The following is an 11,426-nucleotide window of genomic DNA, read 5'->3' on the forward strand; positions in this document are numbered from 1 at the left end:
CCAAACCCCGATTTACATGCATAAAAATACATAAAATATAATTAGTATATGTTAAAAGCTGGAAAATAAGACATAAAGTAATTAAATTTAAAGCAAGAACATATAAAACTATCAAAAAATAAACTTACAGAAGACAAAAATATTCATGGTAATTTTTTAAAACTAATCATGTGAACTTAAAACCAAATCTAATTATGCAAACATATGGATTATCCTAAAGGAATGGCAAATCTACCATGTGGCCTATGCATATAATTCAACGGATCCAAAACCCAAAGTAGAACATATTCTCATTATTCAAACCCCAAAGAAGAACATATTCTCATATTCAAAACCCAGCAAACACACATATTACAGAAGCATGTAAGATTACCAAAACTCTAAATCTAAACATACAAAATGCTAAAATAATCATGAATCAAGCCTAACATGTTTCTAATAACATAAAATTAAAAGAGAAAAGTAGAGGATACAAATGATGTAAGAAAGATTGGTAAGGCATAATATAAAGTTGAATGGGACTTTATAGATGCTGTTATGAAACGAATGGGTTTTCCGAATCATTTTTATCATTTGATTATGGCTTGTGTTTTTTCTGCTTCCTTTTCTTTTCTAGTGAATGGGTTTCCTAATGGTTTTTTAAGACCAAAGAGAGGTCTCGGACAAGGAGATCTGATCTCACCCTATCTCTTTTTGTTATGTGCAAAAGGCTTGAATTATATTCTTAGGAGAGCGGTGGCAGCTGAGAATTTACATGGGATATTAATTTTCAAACGGGGTTTTCAGATATCGCATCTCTTCTTTGCAGATGATAGCATTTCTTATTTTCTCCAAGCCAATTTTCTCCAAGCCAATTAATCTAAGTGTTCTATAGTGTGAAACCTTCTTCGTACTCATGAGACAACATCCGGCCAACAAGTGAGTTTAGATAAAAGTGAGGTAACTTTCAGTAGTAATGTGGCCAAGGATAGAGATGTTTTCAGGAAAATTCTTGGTGTGAGGGTAGCTGGTCGAAATGGCAACTATCTTGGTTACCAACTTGTGTGGGGCGGTCTAAGAGAGATTTTTAAGTTTGTTGAAAAGAGGGTTTGGAAGAAATTGAAGGGTCGAAAGGAAGAAATTTTGTCTCATGCTGGAAAATTAATTCTTATTAATAAATTATGTTATGAGTTATTTTCTTATTTCTTCCTCTTTGTGCAACAATATACAAGCCATGATTACTAAATTTCTACGGGCCTCGGGTGGGAGGGAAAAGGGTGTGTGCATTGGGTAAATTGCAAAAAGTTATGTTTGTCCAAGAGTGAGGGCGGGCTGGGTATTGGTTATCTTATTGCTTTTAACCATGCGTTTCTTGCTAAGCAAGGTTGGAGGTTGATTTCTAATTCATCCTCAGTGTTGAAGGCTAGATACTTCCTTAATAAGGATTTACTTCAAATTTCTAAACCTAGGATTTGCCCTTATTTTTGGGATGGGGTTATGGAATCCAAATGGCTAGTTGAGAATGGTGTCCGATGGAGAGTGGGTAACAGGCAAACATTAGAATTTGGCATGATTTTTTGGATGCCTGATTTGATTTTGGGGAAACGAAATTTCCATTGGATTTATCTAATTATGATCTGGAATTTGTTAACTCTCTTATAGATATAGGTTTGGGTACTTGGCGAGCAGATTTTATCATGCCCAATTTTCCAGAAGCAGAAGCCAAGGCCATACTGAACATTAGATCGAGTATTAGAACTGAGGATACCAGATACTAGTGGCACACTACCAATGGCTATTCTTGGTCGTTTCAGCTTACTTTGTTGCTCGTGAGAAACTGTTAGGATTTTGTAACACCCGGAATTTTTATATATTTAATAAATGAGTTATTTTCTATACCCAATTAGTTTGAAATTTTAAGAAATTATTCAAGTAAATTATTTGAGAAATGATTATATTTTGGCTATTCAAATTTTCCCAAATGCATATTTATATAAGTAAAATTATATATTGGAAAATTATGGTAGAAATTGTAAGGGATGTTTTTATAAAAGAATTTTGGAAAAATTTGTATTATAATTGATTAGTAGTATTAAATTTTGAGTTGAAAATTGATTATTTAATTTAATTGTGTATTTTCAATAATTCGGATTTGGCCCAAATTAAATAGTTAGGGGCTTAATTGAAAGGCTAAAAAGAAGTTTGGGGGTCAAATTGGAATTTTAATGGATGAAATTGTAAGTAATTAAGAAAGTTGAGGGACCAAATTGTAATAAGGAAAAGTTCAGGGGTCAAATGTCGATATTGAAAGGAATGGAAATCGGGGAGAGAGAAAAGAAAGAAGGAAGAAGAAGAAAGGGAGGAGAGAGAGGCGGCGTTGGCGTCGGAAGGCGCGCGTCAGCAGCGAGCCGATGGTGGCGGTGGGCGGTGGCGGCGTCGGCGGCGGCGGAATCGCGCGGCGTGTGGCGGTGGCTTCCGGCGTCGTTCGGCGTTTCGGTAGCCTTTACGGCGATCTCGGTGGCGATCGGCTCCTCTTGGAGAGAGCTTCCTTTTAGCTGATAGCGGCGTCGGTTTTAGTGGCCGGGAATCGGAGATTCTCGGTGGAGAGAAAATGGTGGCGTGACGTTTTGGGCTTTTCCGTGAGCTCCGGCGGAGGATGGATGATCGGAGGATGTATCCCGACTCTCCTCAAGCTTCGCGATGGCAGTTTACGTGGCGATTGGGCTTCGTTTGCGAATCGACGGTTGAGATCGTCCGCAAATCTCTCCGGATGATCGGGTGTCGGATCGAAAAATCGGGCGGGGATCGGACTAGGAGGCGAGTCGACCGAGCGATCGAGCGTCTCGGTAATTATCTTTGGCCCGTTAATTTTAGAAATTCTTGGTTTAATTGTGTCTATTGGGTTATATTGAGTATTTGATGTTATTTGTGAGTCAAAAATAATTGTCTGTTAGTTTGCCTGCCTCGTATTTTGTGCTGTGTGGCGGAGTCGGGAAATAGTGAAGTTTGGGGACCCGACTCCTATTGTTTGAATTGTTGGATATTTGGAGTGTTTTTCTGGCAGGTCCTGGACCCGTTTTTATGGGGGGTAATGTTCGTGTTGTAAGGGAGGTTCTGCCGGATTTTCGGTAGAATTCTCCTGAGTCGAGATTCTTAGACAGTCAGTCGTAGGAATCTAGACCTAGGATCTATTGTAATTGTTTCATCGTTTTGATAAATTGTTTTCCGTGATTAGATCATTAGTTCGGCTCGCTCAAACGAGGCAGGAGCGAGCTAGGAGGTCGCCAATCCTGTGAGTTAAAGTCATTTAATCTTTGCGCTGTTGCTAGTCTGATTTTAATATGCTATTTAGAATTTGTGCTTAATATGATTATTAGTATCGCAAAATAAATGATTTCACTTGATTATTAATATTTGAAATAATATAAATATAATTATTATTATGTTATAATAAGATAAACGTTATTATTTTTCCCTCACAAATTGCACGTTGTTTTACCTTAAATCTTTAATCTTCATTTCGATATGTGTTGGTTGAGTTCATCGGATAATGATATTTATTATATATGATGATTGCGAATTGGGAAATGTGGCTTGTAGAACATGCCTTTGGTGGGTTACATCGGGACGTCTGCGGTAATGATTATGGACATAAGGTTATTATGGATTTGTTTGCCCGATCGAGCATTGCTCTGCAGGGTGAGTTCGATTGATTAGGAGTTAAGGTCACGGTCGGCGATGCTCTCTGGCCGGCTTATTTGGAATTCAAGTGTTGTTTGGAGGTAAGGACCACGATCGAGCTTGCTCTCTGAAGCGCCCGATCTTATTGGATTAAGAGAGCCAAAATGGTACATTAGATTTTGGGGTTTAGGGTTCTCTAGAGCCACTCGTCCGTAAAAGTAAAAATATATTTTTATTATTCATTTATTTATTTATTATGGTATGATTATAATATGGATTGTATTTACGTGCATGGTTGATATTTTGATTCGAATGATTAATATTTTTATGTGAAGGAAATAGTAGGGTATAATTATAGTATTGTTTGATATCGATTTGAATAATCTATGTTTTCCGAGGAAGAAGCAATAGTATCTAGATTATTTGATTTTAACTCACTCTCGGGGTAGCGGTCTCCATTTATATTTTTGGTTATCCATGACTCTTATTCGGTAACTTGACTCCTTCATCATCGGGTGATGTATTTGATTTGGTATGTAAATTGGTAAATCTTAGATTCTCATGAGTAGTAATAGTAGATGTATCGGTTGTAAATTTTCGAGTTTGGTCTCGCCTAGTTTTATGGCGGGGCCAAGTATTTATGTAAAATGTAGCTATTAAGATAATTTGTGGTTTTAATAATATTAATTTGGGATGAGATTTGTTTAAATCCCGGTGAGTGTCGAACTACTACGGGTTTCGGTGTATGCGGTCACGGGCCCACGGGTGGGGTCGTGACAGATTTAATAATCCCACAAGCTCTATATTGGTTGTAATCCAGTATTGAAGTAGCGTTGGAATCTCAACATACCTCCGAGAGTCAAGACATTCATGTGGCGAGCGGTTGGGGATTTACTTCATAGTGCTGCGAACTTGGAGAGAAAGGGAATGATGCTTGATATCAGTTGATTCAGGTGTAGCGATGCTTTAGAATCATCGATTCATGCTCTTAAGGATTGTCCTTGTAGCAGTCATTTCTGGTTGGTCTCTCAAATTGGACTCCGATAAAGCTTGGATCTCTGAAGTGATGAAACTGAAGGATGAGGAGCTGCTGGAAAAGTTCCCTATTCTGTTGTGGGCTAACTGGAATATGCGAAATCGATGTCTTTTTGAGCGCTTGCATGACGATCTAGTGGGTAGCAGTAATAGAGCTTTGCGATTTCTATTTGATTACCAATCAGCCTAATCAAATCCCCGGAATTCTAATTCAATGAGGCCTCAAGGAAATGTGAAGTGGTCAGCTCCTCCCTTTGGTTGTTTGTAGTTGAATACTGATGCATCAATTTTATGAAGAGCGGGGAGTAGTGGGTTTTAGGGCTGTCATTTGAGATTCTCAGGGTGAAGCGATTCTAGCTATCCAAAAAGAAGATTCAGATGTGTATGTCTGTGCTCCAAGTTGAGGTGATGGCTGCTCTTGTAGGACTATCTTTATGTCTCCAACATCAAATGAAGGCGGTTGTCTTGAAGAGTGTTTCATTACTGCTGATAACTTCAAGAGTCACTAGGTCTCCTGCATTTTCATCAAGTATGGATGATATTCGTTTCCTTAGTATTAATTATGATGAAAAGAACATATTATAAGTCCCGATTTGGCACTTCCATTGAAACTGTTATGCAAAAGAGGGAAGATAAGTTGACACTTGTCCAATGTTTGTTTTAAGAGGGCCTTCAATATCACATGAGACTTGAAAATAGATTTGGACTTCTCCATGGCAGCATAATATGGTGATTTATTTACATGCATATCTGCTGTCTTTGTCATTCTGCTACTCCAAAAATCACATCTGCAGAATTACAACTCATGAATTTCCACAAGTTATCAAATGAAAATGAAAATATCAAAAAGCACATCCATGAAGACGTAGAACATGCTTTATTGAGCTCAATCCAATTAAAAGATTTTCCCCTTTTCCCTAAGAAAAAAAGAAGAGATGCATGGTTACAAAGTGATACAGAGATCAGTTGATCAATCGTTGATTCAGAATCAAGTCAATGGGATTGAGGCACCTTCAATTTATCCTCAATAGTCAATTCCTTTTACCTTCTCCATGGGCAACTAGAGAACCCAATTAAGCAATTTACTGATACAAAAAATTGATAAAGCTGTTGAAGAAGGAATTGCATACTCTAGGACAAAAGCTAAGCCTCACATTATTATTGCCTTTGAGTGTCCTTGAGACAGTTTTTGGGAAGATTTCTCCCACATTTCTTGCTTGTAGGTACAGCTTTGATAAGAATAACAGATGAGCCATTCTTCTTTGATTTCCTGGATGATCTGGAAAAATGAATCCTGCAATGAGTTCAGTAAGAACAAAAGTAATCTCTATTGCAAATGCAGGCAGCAAGGAATACGGATAAATGGTCTCAAGAAGACCATAATATAGCTCACATGCTGCAAGTATACTTGCCTCTTTCCGGAAACTTGGAAATGATTATCAAATGTATCTTTACAAACTTCTCTTTTCTTATTCTGTAGTTCATGATCCTGCATAAGAAAAAAGATAAGCAACATTTTAATGACTTTTTGGCACATTTTGATTGAGGTTGTAATATTTAAAATTTTAAATTAAGCCATCCTCCAAATGGGACATGCAACTGAAAGATCAGTTTAACTGAAGATCATACTATGAACAGCTTTTAGATGGGTATTTTGGAATGAAACTTTTACAAACCAATTCCAATCAGCAGAACAAGATACTCCAAGGTGCATTTACTAAGTTAAATTCTGGAGCAGTTGAAAAAGATAGGAAGTGCACAACTATAGTAATGAGACATGCATAAATACACAAACTTTGTCAGTAGACTAAAAGCACAAAGCTGCATGATAATGGAATGTCAGAGATCACTTATCCCAGCCAAAAGTAATCAAGGACCAAATGTTTTAATCTATTAAAATTATAAATCTATTATATCCTATGCTTATGGCCGTCAAGAATCAACAGAGCAATACAAACAAAAGTAAAAAAGATCTCCATGTCTATTAAAAATAATGAAATTCAATGAATGCAATCAACTCAAACTACATGGTTGATGTAATAGGCAAAAAGAAACGTTACTATGTGATTGCTGCGTGTTAATGCATGGAATAGCCACTTAACAAGATTCTGAGTTCATTTACCACACCCATTATCAGCTAAGAATATCACAATCAACCAAAATATAGTGTGCTCCATTAGATCACAAACGATAACGCATCACGCACTTAGAAAATGCCACATAATAATCTTACTCATCAAATTATGATAATCAGCTGCCTGAAAATGAAGTAAACCCATTATCTACTTATCATGATAATCTTATTTGTTCATCACATTCAGACAATACAACTGCCAGAAAATGAAGTAAACCCATTAAATTCCAGATCTCAAGTCTTTCAAATTTGGTGGTATCATCCAGGGCAATAAGATGCCAAATATTGAAGAGCAAAACATTTGCCAAAATAGTAATTGGTACAGAAACAGACACTGCAAATTTCTCAAGCATAGAAGCTACTAGCTTTGTTCAATAACCAGCTTCGAACCTAATATCTATAAGGCACAAACTGAATAGGTGATCATTAGTTTATTAATGAAAGAATAAGTAGAAGATTGCCACACCCCTAGCTCATGATAAGTACAGAAGATAGCACAAACTTATCAAGCTTCAGTATTTCTTAAGCTGTACGAATGGAATCCCATTTAGTTTCAAGCTAACAAAGATTATATCAACCATTTCAACTAAATAATCTCTACTTCATTTACTCTTCCCTCCTCTATAAAGACCTTCCACTTCAACATCTGCAAGCTACTCTTTGACATAGGTTATAAATCTACAAATTGTCTGATTGCTATTTTTAGATTCAAAATTCAACGGAAACAGCATATCTTAAGCTCAAAATGACTCTGCAGGGCTAAGAATTTGCTTAATGCCTATATTCTATGTGAAAAAAGCAGCAACAATAATATAATCAGTTGTTCATATAAAAGTACATGCCAAAATAGTACACTCCAATCTAAAGAGAGCCACATAAACTTACGTCATTAGATGGCAGTGCAAAGTCCCCTCCATTGGATTCCTTGGATGAGGCAAACTGAGAGTCAGAAGACATCTTTGCTTTTTTCTTACAACCAACATTTCCATTTCCAATCGCAGATTCCAACTGATTGCCTTTCCTCTTCTTGGAAGAAAAACTCCATGACTTCCCTTTCTTATCCCTAACTTTCCATATATTTTTCCTTCTAAACACCAACTTATCAAACTTCCACATTTCAAAACTCGTATCTATAACCGTCACTTCACTCTTCGAGTACCCTTTCAACTCTTTATCACTGCTGCATTTCTCTTTCTCCTCGTCCACGTTGTTGTCGTCATCATTCGAAAAACAATCAGCATTCATCCCAACAACGTTCGAATTATTATCAGAACGAAACGATGCCGGTGTTGCTACCTGTACACATTCCTCTTTTCTAACAGATTCAATGTCAAAAAACTTAGGGTTTGTTTGTTTCCTGGAGCTCTTTGTCCCAGAAAGTCTTGAATTCTTATCTTGGGAATCACCCATGTTGAAGAGGTCGCATAAAACATTGGTGACTAGACCAAACCATTCTTTTTCTCCGTTCTCGCTTGAAGTGTCAGGAAATTGCGTCTGATCGGAGGTCACTCGTTTGTTATGAGACAGTGTGGACTCGGAAATGGAAGGATTGAGAAGTGAAGAATTGGAAAGGAAGTTGTCAAGGTCGAGATTTTCTGTAGCCGGGAAGCCTTTGGTGGAGCGGAGGCGGTCCAGCCAGTTTGAACCGGACTTGGTGCCGGCGGAGACTGAACAGAGCATTGGTGGAAGGGGTGAAGTGGAGCCAAATGATTGGGTTGGTAAAGTAAAATTGCCGAAATGTAATAACTTCTGAAGGAAAATAAGTTTCAAAAGGACAAGGGACAACAGTGTCTGAACTTTTCAAAAAATAACAATCGGATGTTTGAACCTCGAAATGTCACGAGTGTCTTAATTGGTAAGTCGAGCACAACTAGCTTGCTGGGACTCAAAAAATTTTACTTAGTTGATAGGAAGTGAAAATAACTTATTTTGCACATAACAAGTATGTGCCCTTTAATGTTTAAAATATATATATATGGATCATCTTTAAAAACTCAGAAGGTTGTTGTGCAAACTATTTATGTATTTGAAATTGTTTTTGGGCTGAGTCTTTTTTGCTTTTGTTTATTTCTTCATGAATAATCTCAGTACAGGTTCTGATTGGCTTTGAAGAGGAGGAAATAATCTCATTTTTAGGGCTTTGATTAGCTTTTGCATTTGCTATTGGCTTTTCTTCTATTTTTGAAGGAATTCTCTGGTTAGAAAGTCTGGTATTGAATTTGAATCTCCTCTTATATATTCAATTTCAAAATAAAAAACAGAAAGAATAGCTTGTTATCTCGTAAAAATCTGTTTTGAAGCTATATTTTGAACATCATTTTACAATACTTCTTTTGCAGATTTACAATCAATCCTTAAAATAAACTTTTAATTTAAAAGATCACTTTGAAACTTTGAAATGCATAGGACTATTGAAAGAATTTCTTTTTTGATAATTGAATAATTTCTTTGAGTATCATTCCAGTGTGCAGAAGTAAACTGGACAATGTATGCTCATCATATCATGCAGGGGGATTCTTCTTTAACCTATCATGGAGAGGTTTTGCTAAACAGTTTAAATTTGGATAAAAATCCATGACATAATTTAAACTGCCAAGGAATCTTTTGCAATTGAGTTTTTCTAAAATTTTATCTGAAAATTTTGAAGTAAAAACTAGAGATCTTTCAATTAGGGTAATAGTTCCCCGGGAGATGTAGTACCTAAGAAATCTAATTTTCGTTTGGAATAATGATACTTTGGATTTGGAAATAACCAAACCATTTTTCTTAATAACATAAAAAAATGTCTCTAAGTGTTTGAAATGTTGTTCCAGAGAATTTGAAAAGATTAGTACATCATCAATGTACACAATGCAAAACTTTGAATAAAGATTAAAAATGTCATTCATAATTTTTTAAAATTCAGAAGGAGCATTTTTTAAACCAAATGGCATTACATTCCATTCGCACTGGCCAAATGGAACTGTAAATGCAGTTTTGTATCAATCTTTAGGATGAATCTAGATTTATCAAAATCCTGATTTCATATCAAACTTTAAAAAAATGAAAGCAAAATAAAGCTTTTGAAGAAGATCTTTGGATTTGGAAACAACCAAACCATTTTTCTTAACAACATAAAAAAATGTCTCTAAGTGTTTGAAATGTTGTTCCAGAGAATTTGAAAAGATTAGTACATTATCAATGTACACAATGCAAAACTTTGAATAAAGATTAAAAATGTCATTCATAATTTTTAAAATTCAGAAGGAGCATTTTTTAAACCAAATGGCATTACATTCCATTCGCACTGGCCAAATGGAATTGTAAATGCAGTTTTGTATCAATCTTTAGGATGAATCTAGATTTGTCAAAATCCTGATTTCATATCAAACTTTAAAAAAATGAAAGCAGAATGAAGCTTTTGAAGAAGATCTTTGGACTTGGAAACAACCAAACCATTTTTCTTAACAACATAAAAAAATGTCTCTAAGTGTATGAAATGTTGTTCCAAAGAATTTGAAAAGATTAGTACATCATCAATATACACAATGCAAAACTTTGAATAAAGATTAAAAATGTCATTCATAATTTTTTGAAATTCAGAAGGAGTATTTTTTAAACCAAATAGCATTACATTCCATTCGCACTGGCCAAATGGAACTGTAAATGCAGTTTTGTATCGGTTTTTAGGATGAATCTAGATTTGCCAAAATCCTGATTTCATATCAAACTTTAAAAAAATGAAAGCAGAATAAAGCTTTTGAAGAAGATTTTTTTTTTTGTTTGGAATAGGATATCTAATCCACTTAAGAGCTTTATTTAAAGGTTTGTAGTTAATTACCAATCTAGGTGTACCTCTTTCTATTTCACTATTTTTGTTGACATAGAAAGCTGTAAACGACCAGGGGGATCTTGATTTGGTAATTAAGCCTTTCTTTTCTAAGTCCTTGATTTCTATTTTACAGTGTCTTTCTAAGGTCTCATTCATTTGGATGGGCCTGGTTTTGGTAAGAATTTGTTTTTCACTAAATTCTTTTTCATATGGTAAATCTACCGTATGCTGTTTTCTTTTCCAGAAAGCATTTGGAAGATCTGAATAAACTTATCTTTCGATTTTTTCTTGTAAATCATAAATTCTTTTTTAGACAAAATCATTTTGCAATTGGCTTTAGATTCTTTTTAAACTCATATCTTATTTTAGATGGAAAAGCTAGTTTGTTTTCCTTTAATTAAAGCATTTATCTCAAAATTATAAATTGAGTGAGCTTTTATAAGATTGAGATTTCTTTTCTTAGGTTTTTCTGAAAAAGGAAAAACAACTTTTGAACCCTTAGCTTTGAAAATAATTCCACCAGTAGTTACTTTGAAGGGGGTAATCAAATTAATAAAAGGAGTCCCCAAAATAACTGTTTGTTGCAAATCTTTGTAAGAATAAAAATATTTTTTAAAGTAATATCTTTGTTTAAAATTGCAGCTTCAGTTTTTCCTGCAATTCTAATCTTTGAATTGTTAGCAGAGGTGAGTCTTTCTTTTTTCTCTTGATGATATCTTTTAGGAACCAACTCATAATTTATACAGTTGAGGTATTTCTTCTTCTATTTGGAGCTCCTGAAGTCTT

At 35.3% G+C, this 11,426-nt stretch overlaps 1 protein-coding gene across 3 annotated transcripts; it reads right to left on the minus strand.

Moving 5' to 3' along the window:
- Positions 1-4,527: 4,527 nt before the first annotated feature.
- LOC8269534 lies at positions 4,528-8,771 on the minus strand. Of its 3 annotated transcripts, XM_048374727.1 has the most exons (4): positions 7,715-8,771; positions 6,108-6,184; positions 5,850-5,989; positions 4,528-5,483 (listed from the first exon to the last, which is right to left on the minus strand). In XM_048374727.1, exons 1-3 carry the CDS (start codon positions 8,507-8,509, stop codon positions 5,854-5,856), a joined length of 1,008 nt encoding a protein of 335 aa, XP_048230684.1. In that variant the 5' UTR covers positions 8,510-8,771; the 3' UTR covers positions 4,528-5,483; positions 5,850-5,853. The 3 variants fall into 3 exon arrangements, with proteins under 3 accessions (XP_048230684.1, XP_015578006.2, XP_015578007.2); XM_015722520.3 differs by lacking the exon at positions 4,528-5,483 and having other exon boundaries at positions 5,550-5,989; positions 7,715-8,768; XM_015722521.3 differs by lacking the exon at positions 4,528-5,483 and having other exon boundaries at positions 5,550-5,974; positions 7,715-8,767.
- Between the last annotated feature and the right edge of the window lie 2,655 nt (positions 8,772-11,426).

The sequence above is a fragment of the Ricinus communis genome, chromosome 1 (assembly GCF_019578655.1).
Source record: "Ricinus communis isolate WT05 ecotype wild-type chromosome 1, ASM1957865v1, whole genome shotgun sequence".
Lineage (NCBI taxonomy): Eukaryota > Viridiplantae > Streptophyta > Magnoliopsida > Malpighiales > Euphorbiaceae > Ricinus > Ricinus communis.